Here is an 18,509-nt window from a genome sequence, read left to right as displayed (position 1 = left end):
TCACACCTTGAGACCCAGTGTAAAATGTATGCCATAATGTAGATAATGATAATAAACTAAATAGTAATACAATTTACAGATTGATAGTTCTTATACTGTTCTCGCTAATCACTATTCTATACAATTTCCATACTATACAGTTTTTCCATAATGCCATACAATCTTATTTTTAGATTGGTAATACGGTGGATGGCATCGGGGTGGATTAAAAAAGAAAGAATAATTGAGAACCTCTAGTTTAGACATTTACATATTTATCATTTAAAAAAAATAGCAAGTAACTTACCTGTGAGCGAGAATCCGATTCTCATAGATCTCTGGCTCTCTGGATGTTGTAGCGTTTTATATCACTGTATGACTTGCCCAGAATCTATAACCTCTACATAGCACTACTCTATTAAACCCATCTTTTCATTGTACTTTGTTTATTTGGAATTAGTTTATGATTTTAAATCCCACAGATAGTTATGGTCTGGTGCAACACCCTGTGCAAGTGTATTGAACATTTTTCAAAAAGGCTATAAGTTATCAGAGAATTAGCATTAAATTCTAAACAACACTAGGGAGACTTTATTATTGTGGTTTTTCATTTTAAGAAGGACTTTTCCTCCTGGAATAACCCACTGTTCTGCTTTTTCCTGAGCATGTAATAGGAAAAAAACACTTTTTTTTAGGACTGTGGGTTCAAACATCATGCCACTGAGGTTAGAGAAAAATCAAATGAAAACATACAGTATATCATGAGTACATAATTTACAGTAGATTTAGCAGTCATTTGTTTGACTTTGCTGGTAGAGCGTGTAATGAGATAAGGAACTGATATTCGATGAAAAGCACCGACACTGGATTTCAGCTGAATGTAAAAATTCACATAAAAACATTTGCAATTGTGTTTCTGAATTCTTTATTTCTTACAGCACTCATGCTCCGTTAGGTAGAAAATATAATTTAACAATGATACAAAGAGTTTATTTTACATATGTGCATTTTCCACAAGTAATAAAGTACATGTATAATAGAAAATTGTACAGAAATAATAATGCTAACAGAATTTACACAGAAATATAGGCATACTGCTTGTTATGTAATGCTCTACTCAGTTGCACAGCATCAACCTAAATTATATTTTACAATACATTCTTACATCAAGGTATGTAGTTATTTAAAATAAACAATACGTCACAAATCAGTGGTTACACCATGTACACAATGTGGTTTTTTGTCACTAATCTCGGTCTTTAAAAAACAAACCTACGTGACATCTCGCCAGGATCATGTACGAACAGACGTGCACATGTGCATCGTTTCTTTGCAAAGGTTTGAACAGTTAGATAACCATCAGCGTTTCATAAACATATACGACTGAGAATCAATTTCAGCTGAGATAAAACTCCACAACGGTTACATCCGTTTATTTCGATGGCACTTTGTGTCCAGATGACATTCGTGTGTCTGTATTTGCGATCTCACCGGCAAGCCTTACTTGTCCTTATGGCAGATGCATATGATCACCTGTAGTGAGTGGCTATAGCCAGCAGGAGAAATAGAACTGGAGCCTCAAGACTTGAGATATGAGTATATAAGGACCTGAAAATATCAGTCCAGGAGAGCAACGGAGGACGGTGTGTCACCTGGGTGGTGTGTAGCCAAAGGGCTGCTGTAAGCACAGAGAGCCGTGATTGGGCAGCGGGTGGCTGTAGTAGTACTCCACCAGTGCTGCTACAGAAGGGAAGTGCAAGTCTGCATCCAGGTACACGATTTCATCCTACAGGAGAGAGTGAGTACAAATGTGAATACTGATGTTTTAGTTGGGAACAAAAACATGATTGGATGGCTCAGTGATGAACATGTCCTTCCAGCCGAGGATTCAGTGATGAGTTAAAATCTAATATCTAGAAATAGCCTGACAATAATACTCTAGGGTTGATATATAGGACTGCAATATATCACCATAAGTTGTTGTAATAAGAATGATGTTTGGCAAACTATCAGGCACACATAAATATTATATATAAATACACACACACACAAAGGCAGCTCTATTTGTGATTTTTTTTAAAAATATACAGCTGCAGAGGATATTATTAATATTTCTATCAAAATTATATCCTTTTACATCCGTGTCTCTATGTTCACACATAACAAGAAGCAGAAAAAACATTCATTTTATTGACATTCATGTAATTTCTGACACTCATAGAAAATAAAGATAAATCAAGGGTTTTTTTTGTCCTTCTGGGGAAAGGGACATTTTTAAAATATTCTTGTTTTTTCTGCTGAAGCTAAAAATCCATAATACCTTTTCTGTCTCATTATATTTACATCACTGTTACCCCATATTAATTATTGTCATTTTATTGAACTGTACACACCTTCTATATTTTTTTTCTTCACACTAAAAATTTTAAATGTATTGAAGATGATGTGTAAATAAAGATGTTTATTATTATCATCATTATCATTATCATAATAATGATAATGATGATAATAATAATAATAATAATAATAATAATAATAATAATAATAATAATAATAATAATAATAATAATTTAAATTAAAGTTTAACTCAAGAAATTGTCTGGGACTCATTGTTTTGTACTTCAGCTCAGGTGTTTTACGGCAGACTCTATGTACGTAGGCTGGTTATAAGTACGTTATTGCAATCATAATGTAATTAATTCAAGTGCAAGTGTAACACCCACCTCCTCAAACAGCCGGTAGTTTCTCGCCTTGTTCAGACTCACATCCCACACAACAAGCACCTACACATCCAAAGAAAGAAATTAGCAAACAAACACTCAAATAGCACACACACAAATAGCGCACACACACAAATAGCACAGACATACTAAAATAGCATACACATACTAAAATACCACACACTCACTAAAATAGCACACACATATTTTACCACTGTTTCTTCATAACATCCTGCATATGCACCATGCAAAGTTGTACCTTTGAGGTCTTAGTTCCTGAGTTTCGGATGCAGTAAAGGCCATCTGGTGGTGAGCCTTTTGTTTCTTTAAATAATCTGAAGAAAGAAGGTAGAACAGTGAATAACGGGGCTTTCTAAAACCAGCCTCTGATGAGTTATATAGTCACTGAGTGTATAAAAATCTATATTTACATTTATGGCATTTGGCTTAAAGTTTAGCTCATTTTATACAACTGAGAATTAAGGGCCTTGCTCAGGGGCCCAGCAGGAGCAGCTTGGGGCACCCAGGATTCAAACTCACAACCTTCCAATCAGTAGTCCAACACCTTAATCACTAGTCTACCACAGTATAATAGTTGTGTGTTTCCCATATTTCACATCACAAGTCTTTTTTCCCATATATCACATCACAATTTTTTTAAACATCTGATAGGACAGTATAGGAGGTATGTATGTCTTTAGTCTAATCTTAACGTTTATGGAAAAATGTCTTACTTTTCGACCGCACTGGTCTCGGTTGTGTCCACAAAGACAGAGTCAGGCAACTGTACCTAAAAAACAAACAAAAACAAACATTCATGACTTATACATGCTCATGTCTCTGTTAGTTCCTTGTTTTTAATTCTCACACACTGTTTTGAGTTACTTCATACTCCTTAGTATTAGTACTCTGTCCATTGCGTCACTGCAAATTACCAAAGAACTAATAAACAGGCCATCCTCGGTTACAATAACAAGCTGGCAGAGTAAGTGGTTTGTTAAATCCAGGAACGTTATTTAAGTGCGATGTATGTCTACTGAGGAACTGAATCACAACCTGACGAGGTTTACTCACATTTTCATAGTCGTTATCGTCAGAGTCTTCATCATTGATCTTTTTCAAAGGCTTTTCTTCCACCGAGGACCGAAAACTTTGGCCATCAGGCGATGATCTTCTGAGAGGAAACAATTGTTAAAATGTACACCTTTGTATTTTCCGTAAATGACAAAGATGAGGAAGGACAAACAAGAACCCATTTGGTGTAAGTTTACAACAAAACATGTAACATAGTATTTTATCATAAAAACTTCTTTCATTTTTGCGGAAGGTTGTGTGTCTGACAGCAAACATTAAAGAATAGCGAAAAACAATTTGTGTCTCTGTGAGTTTTCAGTTCCACTAAATTAATCCTCATTTCATCTGTACAGATTGATGCGGCGGTGCTTTATCGCTTAGATCTCTCATGTGTACACTCTGTTCAAACGGAGCATCTTCTCCAGCTTTTATACTAATACTACGTCAACACTGATGTGCTTGCCATCTTATAGCTCTTTGGTATAACTTAGAACTAATCCCAAATATTTCAGTATAAATATATTTGACGTGTTTCAAGGTGGAATTTTTCTTGTCTTCCTACCAGCAAGACATTGTAGGACATTGCAGGTTTTAATTTAACATTCCCACTTTTAATCAATGTACCTACAGATTGTTAGCAATGCTAGGGAATAAAAAGTGAGGCTAGTGGATTACAGTTATGATCATAATAATCAAAAGAGCATTAAAATAGAGTGAAAGCAGACACCTACTGTATTGATATCTGACTGAGTTTGGGCTTCATCCCTATAGGTGGAAACTTGGCTGGTGGTTTGTTGCCCAGCGGTGGGAGTTTTCTGTCACTGGGTGCATTGTTCAGATTGTGTGTATTAGATCTGTCACGAGGGTTCAGTAGCACTTTATTTTCCAAGTGTTCACAGATATGAAGAGTAGATGGGTTTTTAATGACCATGGCAGGAGGAGGCTTCCGTTCATATCCTGGGAGGGTGGATAAGGACACTCTCCCGGCTACAGTCTTTTTCTGGCACGTAGGAATAGGAGCTTGCCCAACTGTCATTCTGTTAAAGACTGGTTTCTGTAGTGGAGGAGGAGGAGCTGGAGCTGATAGCCCAGGAGGAGGGAAATTATTTACAACTTCAGAGAGATTTGGTGGACCAGGGACAGGAATGGTTGGTTTCTTTTGTAAGGGGATTGGCGGTGGTTTAATAGGTGGATGGGGTACTGGTAGTGGAAAGCCTCTGGGATGGTGGGGCACAGGTGGAGGAGGGTAAGATGGAGGCGGTGCTTTGGGCTGACCTGGAAAAGCCACACAAGTTTTCTAATTATTTGACGTCTTTTCTTCTAAAAAATTGTCATTCATGTAAATCAGCATTGAAAGATGGATCAAAATCTATAAAGCTACCTGCTGGGCCATCAGGCAGAAGATAGTCGTCATCATCGCTTTCATAATTTTGTTCCACATCATCTATTAAAAGATTCAGGTTAATTGAAAGCTCACAGAGACAGTTTATGAAAGAGTTTTCTTTAATATTTCTTGTCAGTCACACTCCCTACCTCCCTCCTGGTCATCTGGGGCATTGGTGATCTCCAGTGGGCTCTCAATAGTGCCATAGAAACTTTCATCAGAGTCAGAGTCACTATAATTAAGAAAAAAAATGAATTAATTTTATATCACCATACACTTTATCATACTATCATAAAATCTTATCATAAAAAGAATTGCACAGAAATATTTTTTAGTACTAATTTATTATAAAAGGGAAATGATTCCAACACTGTCCATCTGTGAACATTAAACCGTGTGGTCAGCACTTTATTTTTACATTTGCTCAAATATAACACTTCCCTATGAGAAGACTCACAAAAATGAAATAAAAACTCAAGTTATTATTACAGCTGGACTGTGAAATACTGCAACATCCATAATGTTTGTGAGTATTTTCAATGAACATTATTTAAATGCAGTGTTCAGCCTTGTAAGCACCAGAGAAGTTACATTTACTGTTAAAAAATAGAACAGTTTTCCCATTTTCTACACAATTTTTCATACAGAAGCTCATGCTGTGTAAAAAGATTTTTTTACCCTGGGTCAAGAGAATCTTTCTTGTCATTATAGTGGCTGATTTCTTTCCTCAGATAGCGCATCCATTTCTGTTGGAGATAAGAGACATTAGGTTTTGTTTTGGTTTTCTAAGTTTTCTAAAACCACATGAAATGAGATCACAGAATAATGCAAGAAATTCATTTCCGTTACAAACCATTCTCCAACCCATTAATAGTCTACAGTATGCTGATGAAGCATGAAGCATATGGTGTATCGAATAAACATCTTACCCTTCTCTCATCCTCACTGGCTGCTGAAAAATACCACGTGCGGTGCCTCTTACTGAAATGCACAATCTTAAATGGGAAAACGTTGCTAGATGTGGTCTCCTCCGATGCTCGCATGACCCTGATGACCAAACAGAAATGATTTGAGAAACAGTGTAATTTTTGTTTCACATCATCTCTATACTAAATGAAAGGAAAATAATTCCCCCCAAAAATATTTGAAATTCAATTCTATTGAAATTTTATTATCATAGTGCTTTTAATAAGACACTGTAACAAAACAGCTCCACGTATACATATATGTATGTAGATTTATATTTAGATCCCTAATGAGCCAGCAATAAGTGACAGTGGCAAGGAAAAATTCCCCGAGCTGACACAAGGAAAAAACTGAACAGGAACCAGACTCAGAGGAAACCCACCCTCTTCTGGTTGCCAGATAGTGCTATTATAAATAAAACCCAGCATAGAGTTGCATGCTATAAAGTCAAACAGTAGACTAAATGTGCTGAAATAGATTGTACATAAGCGTCCTAGGATGTGTGCATGGCAGTCATGTTTAGTGCTGGTGGTCTGTATGGATCATACACACACATCTGGCTCTTAGAAGATGAAATCTATTTTTACCAAACCACAGCTGGGACATAGACTAGACACAATAATTAAACACTCACTGGATACACTACTTTGTCCTAACACAGGAGAGGAGCTGAGTGGAGTACAGCTAACTAATTGGTGGTAAATCAGACTAGAGACACACGTCTTACATCACCCTCACTCAACTAAGGTGCCTGAGAAGCTAGTTTTCAGTGGACAGATTGAAACCATTCTAGTTTACTTGAGGCTCAATGTGGGACAGGATGTGGCTACACAAGGACTCACAAATGAACATATGTAACCCACGAGTACATTTTAAGTTTAGTGTGACTCATAGTTTAACTCTGCTTTAACCACCTGCCCAGTTTCATACTTCACATTGTAATCAAGTAAAGCTTCATCCTAGAAGCAAAATTAGAGCAGATCTTGAGATGTACAGGTGGCGGGGTTTTTTCCCCCCCCAAGAACACACAGCAATTTAACTCTTCATACTGTATGTCAGTAAATGAAACGGTTTGTATGAACTTGCCTGTTGTAGCCGTTAAGGGAGAACGCTCCCTGTGGTGTGGCAGATGTGCTGGTCTTGAAATAGTACACGCAGCCTTTGTGGATTATAATGTAGCGCAGAGGCCCTGTGGGATTGGCAAGAGAAAATATTCCAGAATTTTCTTACTAGTCACTCAAATCTACAGCAAAGTCTGTATTTTTTCCAGTTGTCGTGCATGCTTTTTGAAAGAGCTTGGAATTTTTTTTTTTTTTTTTTTTAAATGTATATTGTTAATGAGCAACATGACAGCACTCACATTTCATCAGGCTGAACTGGCTTCCCCCCTTTTTATGTAGATACCCAGACATGGCAACACCTCCGGGCATGGTTAGAAGATTCTGAGCTCCTATAGCCCTCATTGGGATGGGCCAGGAAATCGGCACAGCAGTCATATTTCTACAGAAGAGATGAAAGATTAGTCCTGAATGAAGCTCAGTTACTAATTTCCCTAAATTTTTCTTCATGTGAATACTGTTGTAATAAAAAAAATCAGTTGTAATAATGGTAGTTTCAAGAGAGAACAAAAATGAACAAAACAAAACAAACAAAAGGAAATGCAGCATAACAACAAGAAATAACAAGGGGTTTGTTCGGCAAGAAACTGACGGAATTGCTATGAAAGGTTGAAAGCCACAAAACAGTATAAATACATAATGGCATAATAGGTAATGATTCATTATTTTGAAATCAAAACTTGAAGGGAATGAAAACTCCATTAAGTCTATGGCACCAGAGTGCACACACTCATAGCTCAAACTCTCAAGCTCTCTCCATTCTTTCAATCCACAGACTAAACTTACCTCTTACTCATCTGCCTCCTAATGCCCCTCACTGACATACTCTCAGTAGACATGCTGATAGTGGAGGCTACATCCCAAATATCATCCATATAGCTCTGAGGAGGTGGAGCGCACACCACACGTCTAATAAAGCCTGTCAGATTAGTGCAAACCCTCCAGTTAATACCTTGACCATTAACCAGACAATGCCAGGACAGGAAAGGAAGGAAACAACACGTTTCCTTAGGAAAGCACAATCCCCTACTGTGCTCTTGATCGTGCTGGGGGTCACAGATTTCCCACAGAGTTTGCTGTTCCAAGCCTACCTTGTGACAGCCAATGCCCAAAGGCTGGTCTGCAGAAGGACATGCAGACATATGAAGCAGCAAAGGAAGTGGAAAAAACTCTGTCAGATCTCTGAATCTGATTTTTCCCAAATTGCTCTGGAAGCTCATTAGTGGGTGGAGTCTGGAGATTATCTAACTCCAGGAAACAAACGGAAACGAAGGTTCAACGCAAAGAACGAAGCATGGAAATGTAGCATGACGGATCCAGAACACAACCGTAATTCAGGAAGTAATTATCAAAAGTGGTAAATAATAGGAAACGTCTACACAAATCCTGAATAAGTTAACTATTTCTGCAAACTTCATTATGTTTGATATTCACAGCACTAAAATTTGGCATTAAAACAGCCATGGGTGAATGCGACGCTGCGACGGCGTTAGAAATATTTTGTTAACCACTCATAACCTTTCAACTTCATACCACATGAAAGGCAAACAACAAATCTCCTTTTCCTCTTTTGAACTAGAGCTAGAGTTTCCACCAGGGAGCAATAAACATAAAAAAAAACACACTCTTACCCATAATTTGCATCAGACGCTGCTTTCCTTTCCCCATCATTGTTGTGTGGGTGCAAGTTAAAAAAAGACACACACCGCCTACGGAGTAGCAGTGTTTGGTATGAAGGTATGACGTGTAAGTAAACATGGCTTAATCAGCTTAATTCATTGACTCAATGAAATGATTGACTGAATAGAATCAGATGACAGTAAACCAACTTCTGTTTCTGTTTATCTAAAAAAAATCTAGGGATGCTCTCCACTAGTCTTAGCTGTATGTCCTGTATGTCCTTTAAACCTTTTTAGCCAACCCTTGAATATAAAAATGAAATGAAATATGAAGCCTGTTGCTTACTGTTAATATTATCGGAGCCTCAGATCTCTCTGAGGCTTCAATAACGGAAACAACGGAAAAATGTTTATAGAAATTGCATAAAACCTGGAGGCTGTGGTATGCTAAGCTTTATTCAACACACTTCCTGAGGTGACTTCCCGCAAGATAACCTACAGGTCGGGTTAAAGCCCTGAGTTTCTCCAGGATGCAAACAAAAGAAGAAAACACATGCTGGATGAAGCATAATGCACAGAGATATCATGCTAATTTTAACCATGAGATAATGGTCGTTGATTAAATCTATTCCAAACTTCTTCCAAAGTAAATAAAAAGAAAAACCTTTCACACATCTTAAAGCACAGAGGCAATGCTTCAGTTTCAAATCATTCTTATGAGATAAAAATTAGAAAATGTGTTTATTCGCTGACAGACTTGCTTCTTGAGGCGTCAAAACAAGGACTCACTATGGAAGCCTCTTAAAATAAACAGCTGTTTTTTGTGACACAGTGACACAATCCACAAAAATCGGTAGACCAATAGACCTTCAGACCAATAGGGAACTACTCAGATCTTTGCCAGTGTTCTGGTGAAATGAGATGTTGTCGAGTGACATCACATGTAAGATGTTTTCACACTTCAATATCTCATCATTTCCTCTGGGGTCTTCATGTACTGTAACTGACAAAAGATTTACCAGGAAAGTAATTTCTTGTAAATGTGCTTGACGCAGGATTCCTTTTACTTTCTATTTCAAAAGATTTGCTGAGGCCAGTAGAACAACAGCAGGCATGGGACAGGGTTGGACTTATAATGCATCCATTTTATAAAGAACACCTGTATACCTGCACGTTCATGTGGTTATCGAATCAGCCAATCATGTTATTTCAGCACAATGTAAAAATAAATAAATAAATCCTACAGATACAGGACAATGACATACATACTGATGTGAAGCATCAGTTAACGTTTTCTTCAAACATCACAATGGGGAAAAAGTCTGATCTGTTCTGTGATGTGTATTATCTGAATTTCAGTTAAATCTTAGAAAATAAGGAATACTAAAATAAGTAAGCCATGACACTGGTGTATATTGCAGTATAAGGCATATAATATAAGGCAGCGTTACTGTTTCCACCTTGAAATTGATTATTTCCTAGTAACAGCAAATACCTGTGTGTTTCATTAATTTCATGTCATAGAATTAATTACACAGTTATGTATATTTACTCATCAACTTCTAATTGTTTGTCTCTTGTGAACTGTTTGTTAATAAGACACAAAAGCTGCTTCTTTTTCCTCTGTCCTGTTGACTTTCCTTCAGTGGAAAATGTACTGACTGCTACAATAATACTGATCCTGGGGAATCCCCATAATATACATACAGTACATGTACTTAGTACTCTATGTATTCCTAATAAATAAATAAAAACACTGTCACCAGCCAACAGTGCTTTTTTAATAAACACATAATATGTACAGTATACATAAAGTCTATACATAAAGTAACCAGAAGGCTGCACGGAGTAATTCTGCTTTGGTGGTTTCCATGGTTTTCCCCCGCATCACTTCCTTTTTTTCCCACCAAATATGGCCATTCTTACTCACGACAGGAAACGTTGCTTTCAATTACAAAAGAGTTTAGAAGAATCAAGGCACATGGCCTAAATAATACAGACTTGACCCAGAATGTCTGGGTAAAGTGTGAGAAACGGATTGCATTCATGGCTGTTTCACCTGCAGCAGGAAGCTCGCCCACATAACCACGGCCACATGACGTACAGTGACCTTCTGCAGGCAGCTGACTGAGTGTTTGTGTGTTCATAACACATACTCGGGATTTGTGATACGACTCTAATATGTGTATATCTTTGATGTCACATGATGATTATTAAAGTTACTTTGATTATTAAATGACTAAATACGACCCTGCGCTTTGACACAAATTTACGTCTAGTTGGAATATATATTATAAAAAGGTAACGTTTGTGGTAACATGTGCATATGACTAATGACAGTTAATCAGTTATGTGATTCACCATTACTCATAACAAACATCGGAAGTCTGACCTAAGTTAACATTTACCATGTATGACAAAAGTTGACCACCAATAGCTTATGTCAATAATAACATGACTTCAGACATGTACTGTAACATCTGTCATCAGTTGTTGGTCAGACTCTGAGGTTTCCTTATAAGCTACATGCACAAACAGAACACAATACTGACATGCTGATGTTCAAGGATGACAACTGTAATGCAAATATGGCCAAATTTGTGACTGTTTGATGAGCAAAATATCAATTTGAATATGGACTGCAAAATCAACAGACCTCAATCCCCCAAAAGACACATAGTACATACAGTAAGTCAAATACCAAAAGTAGACATTTAAAAACTCTGTGCATTTGGCATATAATCAATGGAAGAGTGGGTCCAAATCGACATTATGACGATGGTGGCATCCTGAGCTGACAAGATTGGTGATGTAATTCCTTTGAGTCTAGGCGTAACCAAGCATTAGGAAATGAACTTTTTTGACTTTTTTTTCTAGTGAAGTCAAGAAGTGTCATTACGCATTAACAGCTTGGTCGATTTATAATGAGCAGTCTGTGAGTGCACACACAATCTCTTTACAATTAGCAAGTTCACAGAAAAGCTTCACAACTTTGACTTCACCTCTTTCTGCGCTACAAGTAACTGAACTTCACAAAACCCTTGCCAAGACGTTATAACTACTCAACTCTTCTCAACCACATACTCAACACAACAATACATACATTCAGTACATACAACATATAACAATCATACTCTATGTCTGATCAAGATCACTGTAGTAGATAAGCAAAATGCACTCACATAAAATTCCGACACATTTTCATATGATCTTCTTGATGTGGATGTGCAAACACTCTCTTCTGCTTCACTGAAAGTGCCATGGATATACGCTAGAGTCCATTACCATATTATCAGGCTGAAGCTGAACACATGATTGTAAAAAGAAAGATACTGCAGAAGCCAATCTTCAGGAACTGATAGCGCTGAGCAGCAACAGACAAGTTGCCTGTGAACCAAGTCTCTCACACATTGTCAAGTCACTTCCTCCTCTGAGCCACAACATGAACACACGGCAACTGTGTCAGAGACGCACTTCCTGTTGGCTGACAGCTTGGACAAGCTTGATTGGCTGTTTTTTACAGTCAGGGCCTGAGTTTGGGGGACTTTCCACCTCCACTACCATAGATATCTGTAGTAGCGTCAGTGACTCGTAACAGGTGTCCAGACATGTTTCTCTTTCAAAAGATTTTCCTATTTCTTGAAATGTATGGCTCATCATTCTAATAAATTATTTTTAGCATTAAATGTGCATCATATAGTTTATCTTTTCTATTAAACCACATTCTCTTAAAAAAGGTTCTATCAAGTATTTTCTTGCTGAAGGAACCGCAATTTTGAACGTTTTAGGCCTTTTTAGGTGAACATTTTTAACGTTCAGCTTTTTGATAAGTGATCACAAGTTGCTAGCTAAAAACTTTATTATTAAAAGTATCAGATATTACAAGCTTTTCTTTTTTCTTGGTACTGCAAATCCTTCTTCTATGATTTACAACAAGCCAAAAAGTGCACATACTGCTTATATTCCAACAAAAGGAAAAGCTGTGTAATAAATATATCATGATCAAATTTTATGATTTTATTAGCAAATTCATCTCACTTCCTATTCCGCAATTTGAATACCGCATCTGACCGCATGGCAAGGATTATACTGAATGAACACTACAAGTATGGTAAAAAAAGGCCAGGTTCAGATCATGAAACTTACACAGACATATACGCGAAAGAGAATGCAATCATTCTTGCTCTTTTTAAAATGTGGAACTAGCACTGTTCTATTATCAGTTGTTAATACCGGGAACCCACACAGTGGGTATCAGGACTTCTATATGAAATCTCATTAATCTTATCAGCAAACGATCTACGATTTTCCTGAAGGTGCGAACATAAATAAATAAATAAATAAATAAATAAATAAATAAATAAATAAATAAATAACCTCAAAGGTGGGTTCGTTTTTGGAGTATGGATACCGAAGATTTAAGCACAGAGAGTTCTCGGGTGGTGGGATTTAATAAGGACAGGGTCTGACTAAAACAGTAAATTTACTGTTTTAGTCAGACCCTGTCCTTATTAAATAGGCTTGGAAAGCAAATAACTCAATAAATAACTGTGATGCTCACATATTAGTGTCATGTGTAAGTGAAAAACAGAAGAGCAACTATTATTTAAGTGACAGAAAATGATCAGACTTTCAGTAAGAAGAGTTTGTACACAATTACATGCTGGTTTATCTTTTAACTCATTTTCTATCCGTCTCCTCACAGAGCCAACTCATAATTCCAACAAAACTCTAACAGAGCATTTAGTGAAGATCTCTCGAATAAAAACCCGGGAGTAGCTATTTAGTTATTTCTCATAATGAGGTCATTATGTAACAAACATAAACTTACAAGTGCACATATCTACTCATATTCAAGGTTAAATTAGGTCATGTTAAATGAAACTCTTGAAATAAACAAAATGATCTGCCAGTAGAATAAAAACATTTCAAAATGGGGAAAAAAATCTAGAAATATGCATAATAATGCTATCTCATAAATATTTTTACTAGCTGACATGTTTTCTTTTTTTGCAGTAAAGCGCAGCATATGATAGAGACATACAGACAACTGGCAGCAATTTAGCATTTTTATTTTTTTAATGCAAATTTCATATCTACTTTAAATGCCGAGGAGTTTCAAGGACATGCAAGCTCTATTAGACAAGAACGTCAACACACAACAGAGAACAAGAGTCAGCATTCTTACACTGCTTAAGTTATGGCACTGCCCTCTTTCTTTAATTTCTTCTGGGCACAAAATTGAATTCGAGACCACGTCTTCTATAATTCCCAAGCCCATATACTGTCTGTCTTTGGTATAAGTACAAAGAAACAACAATGCACTAATATATCACCTAAATGTGACCATTTAAAAAAGCTTTTCTTAACAAATTACAAGAAGCATACAGTGGGGCTTACCCATTGAGAACATCTGATGGAGCGTGAGCGTGCATTCTCAGTCTCAGCGGTTTGCAGCGAATAAGTCCACTTCCTCTCTGGCCCTCTTCGAAGTGCTATTTATGAGATCCTCCCACTTACACCATGTTCTGTTATATAGAAAATGGTCAAAGGTGAGATTCTAACATCTATGGTATCCAAAAAAGCATTTAGATAATGTTGTGCAAAATCTTTATACAAAGTACTTTGTACCTAATCCTAATTTAGAAACACACTATTATTTCTGAAATCTACACAGACATGCAGATATTTAAATAGCATTTCTGCAACAAACCGTTCCAAGTAATAAATGCATCTATAGTACAGTATTTATCTGCTGTTTGTACTTTACTGCAGCTGACATTTAATGTTAAACAGCGTAGTCAGTTTTATTTATGTTATCCAGTAACAACAAAGTAAATTGAACTCATACTGAGTTTAAATTTACCTTGAAAGCTTCTCATAAAAATACCTGTTGGCAGATTTACCACTGCTGATGACACAGTCAACTCAGCTAACAAAAAAGATAGATATGAGATTTATGGTTATTATGGTTTTCACGACCAGGAAATCCACAGGATTGGGAGTTGAGATATAGTACTGTATGCTGACTAGCACTATTTAATTCACATATACAACCTTCCCATCACCACCCACTGTGGAACATTTGTAAGATTCACTGTGAAGGCTAGACGACATTAAAAAGACTGAAAATGAGAAAGGAATCGAAACCGATGCATAGGAAACTTTAACAAAACAGCACTCAAGTCTGGGAAGTTTCCATATCAGTAATTAAGCACTTTCTATTTAATTATTTCCTAAAAACAGTTGACAAAATAATCTTATAGTGGCTTCTGCTTCTGCTTTATTGCACAAACATGCATGTAAATGAGATCATGTTTTACTGTTTAGTATTTTTAAGTGTTCAATCTGTGAATGCAAATCAGCTCTGCTTCTGTAATTGAATCTTTGTTTTATTACGTCTGTTGGGAATGATCCAGTAACAATCCAATCACACTTTAGCTGAAAGTTTTTACTGATTTCACAGCCATTTTTCTTTAGGTTCATTTTAGTGAAAAACATAAGAAAAAAAAAACGATTTCACAGAATAAAAACAGAATACTTAAAGACAAACGTTGAGAGAAGTAAGCCGTTAAACGTCCTCCTTAAAGTTCAAACCCAGTGTCTCCTTGCTATGAACCAAATCTCTCAACATAAAGCACTTTACTGGATTGTTATTAGTCTTTTCATTAGTTAATTATAAGCCATTATCCTTCTGATTAAAGCAACGATTTAATATTTTAGTACAAATTTGCGGTTGCAGCATACAGGGACACATGAAAATATCACACTTTGTTTGAAAATTTTAAAATATTATGCTTGGGCTCCCTTCGACCCTCAATATTTTTAGAGTTATATTTAATGAGACCTAATCGTAGTACCCACTCAAAAAGTCCACTCATATATAAAGGAAGAAAAGTGTGAAATGTATTTTAAATGGAAAGACTGTACACATGAATAAAGATTAATGTGCACTTTTAAAAACACTGTATAAACATAGTTTTTTATTAATAGAAAAGAAAAAAATGTGACAGGAAATGAGCAGAGGCTGCGTGCAATAAACCTAAACTCACCAACGCACTTATGAGCCGCTTTTACTAGTCATGTTTCCATCAAAACACGCCTGCTGAGGTTTAATTTGAATAAAAGTTGACAGGGTTTCTCCCACCTCACCAAAGGTTTAGGTGAGGTAGGTGGATTGTCTATATACAAATCACAGTTATGTTTGAGTGTGTGCATCATAACCTGTTATGGACTGGGTATCTACGTATGTACAGTAGGGTTTATTCCCACCTCACAACCCTAAGACATTTGATAGGCTCGTGTTCCACTTTGACCCTGTCCGGACAGAACAGCATGTTCATGATATATTTTTAAAAAATGTAGGTCAGACTGCAAGTCGTTCCTTTATCCAGATCCAGAGCTATACATGTTCTCCCCATGTTCATGATGGTTCCCTCAAAGTTCTTCTGTTTCTCCCATTTCCAAAAACAGGGCATTGGGTGTATTATCTATTTCAAATTCTCCTAGCTATGAGCAAGTATGTGAAGGTGTCCTGCTCCTATTCAGAGTGTATTCCAGCCAAAGACCCATGTCTGAAGGATTGATTATGAATCAAAGTAGTTACTGTGGATGAATGAATAATACTACTTTACAGTTTAGGTTTGAAACTTTCACTATTAACTGGCACAAATTCTTGTGCGTTTGCCTGTATCTAGACTGAATATAGTATAGGACATGTACACCGGTGCTTCTCACTTTTTTTGATAACACCCATACACGTGCATATTTTGGACATTTATGCAATCAGCTAATCTGGAGGCAGTAGAACAACATCTAAAATCAGGTAAATATAGGTTGAGCGTTTTAGTTGCTTTACTTTAGTTAGCCTCAGATGCCTGCTCTTGGCTGAGTGGATCCTGATGTAGACTTTTGTGTTGAAGATCACCTGCCTCAAGGTTGGACATGTTGTGCTTTTCTGCTCATCACACTTGTGAAGAGTGGTTAACAGAGTTACCATAGTCTTCCTACTATATCAGCTAAAACAAGTCTGAAAATTCTCCTCTAATATCTCAACAATATAACTGTTGCTCACTGAATGCAAATGAATTTTTTTTTCTCTTCACACCATTCTGTGTGAAATGTAGAGACTGTTTCTGAAATATGCAAACTTTCCCACATCAAGTGAAGCTCTTAGACCTGTATCTGCATAACTTTTGTACTAATTGTGCTGCTGCCACATGGACGTCTGATTGTAAACTGCATAAAAGACCACCCATTAGGCACTGTATATGGATCTGTAACCGAATAGCAAACAACTTTCAAAGGCAATTTCTTGCAACTTTCTATAGATCCTATAGATTCTATAGAACTGTGTTTAAAAAATATAAAGAAGCAATTGAGTTCTGCAATAAAATAATCACACATTTATACTCATTATTATGCTCCAGATCCAGCACAGTCCTGATCAGGATAAAGTTACAAAAAATGGATAAATGAACGAATTACTATCTAAACATCCATTTTCTGTACCTATAATAGAAATCCACATCCCTTAGACACAAGGCAGGGAACACCCTGGTGCCATAGCAGAGCACAACCAAATACATTCACACAATTTAGAGATGCTATTCAACCTCCAATGCATGTCTTTGGACCTAGGGAAGAAAACTAGAATACCCTGATGAAGCTGGCCCACAGAGAGAATCATCTGCAATGAATATTACTTGATTATGCAATATATATATATACACACAAACTTTTTTTTGCATAAGTAAATAATATTCGTTGCAGATAAGTCATTTTTCACACGGTGGACAGAAATATGACGACGCCGCTTCTCCTACGTGGAAATCAATACTCATCAGTTCTGCTGTCGCGCGCGCGCTTTAGGTAAAAAGGGGGAAACAATGAAAGTGCATTTGAACCATTTACCTTTGAATAGGTGTCACGAAGTCTTAGGCAATGACGTGGAAATCTCTCTCTCTCTCTCTCTCTCTCTCTCTCTCTCTCTCTCTCACTCACGCTTGATCTAAATGAGTAAAATAGTTTGCACCATCTTAATGTTTCCCTCCTTTCACTTTCTCTCTGTCTCACCTTTTCACTAAGTTCTCTCCCTCATCTCTCCTTCTCCTGGAGTAACACGTGTGCTGTCCTCACGAAAAAGAACCTCAGCAAAGTTATGTATTCCGCGCAAAACTCTGCGTAAAAACACGACAGAGGAAGCGCACCAAGGTGGAGCACGCTCACTTCACACTTCAGTTTAAAGACCAACACTTCCATCTTCTGGCACTAGTAGGATATTAAAAACTTAAAAAGCACCGTCTATTTCTATAGTATGTGTGGGTTATAGTAGCTTATTAATTAGCACATTTTCAGCACACATCAGGAGTTTGGGGGTTTGATTCCCTTCGCCACCCTGTATATGTGGAGTTTGCATGTTCTCTCTGTGGGCCAGCTTCATCAGGGTATTCTAGTTTTCTTCCCAGGGTCCAAAGACATGCATTGGAGGTTGAATAGCATCTCTAAATTGTGTGAATGTATTTGGTTGTGCTCTGCTATGGCACCAGGGTGTTCCCTGCCTTGTGTCTAAGGGATGTGGAGTTCTATTATAGGTACAGAAAATTGATGGTTAGATAGTAATTCATTCATTTATCCATTTTTTGTAACT

General features: G+C 36.9%; 1 protein-coding gene across 5 annotated transcripts; it reads right to left on the bottom strand.

Moving 5' to 3' along the window:
- Positions 1-887: 887 nt before the first annotated feature.
- Positions 888-18,038, bottom strand: sh3bp2 (SH3-domain binding protein 2). Of its 5 annotated transcripts, none has more exons than XM_027141082.2 (14): positions 17,936-18,038; positions 14,261-14,388; positions 7,484-7,623; positions 7,210-7,312; positions 6,087-6,204; positions 5,836-5,903; positions 5,307-5,389; positions 5,155-5,217; positions 4,505-5,048; positions 3,774-3,873; positions 3,434-3,489; positions 2,959-3,034; positions 2,703-2,762; positions 888-1,765 (listed from the first exon to the last, which is right to left on the bottom strand). In XM_027141082.2, exons 2-14 carry the CDS (start codon positions 14,293-14,295, stop codon positions 1,628-1,630), a joined length of 1,584 nt encoding a protein of 527 aa, XP_026996883.1. In that variant the 5' UTR covers positions 14,296-14,388; positions 17,936-18,038; the 3' UTR covers positions 888-1,627. The 5 variants fall into 5 exon arrangements, with proteins under 5 accessions (XP_026996883.1, XP_026996882.1, XP_026996881.1 ...); XM_027141081.2 differs by having other exon boundaries at positions 17,774-18,010; XM_027141080.2 differs by lacking the exons at positions 14,261-14,388; positions 17,936-18,038 and adding an exon at positions 12,043-12,286.
- Between the last annotated feature and the right edge of the window lie 471 nt (positions 18,039-18,509).

This window comes from Tachysurus fulvidraco, chromosome 20 (assembly GCF_022655615.1).
Source record: "Tachysurus fulvidraco isolate hzauxx_2018 chromosome 20, HZAU_PFXX_2.0, whole genome shotgun sequence".
NCBI lineage: Eukaryota > Metazoa > Chordata > Actinopteri > Siluriformes > Bagridae > Tachysurus > Tachysurus fulvidraco.
The sequence above is the reverse complement of the archived record's forward strand: the minus strand, read 5'-3'. Positions and strand labels throughout refer to the sequence as shown.

Coding starts and splice junctions, on each gene's coding strand:
- sh3bp2 (XM_027141078.2), bottom strand. CDS start 8,461: ATGAGCTTCCAGAGCAATTTGGGAAAAATCAGATTCAGAGATCTGACA. Junction 6,205..7,209: donor TCCCTTAACGGCTACAACAG/GCAAGTTCATAC, acceptor TTTGGTCATCAG/GGTCATGCGAGCATCGGAGG. Junction 3,035..3,433: donor GAGACCAGTGCGGTCGAAAA/GTAAGACATTTT, acceptor TTCTTTCTTCAG/ATTATTTAAAGAAACAAAAG.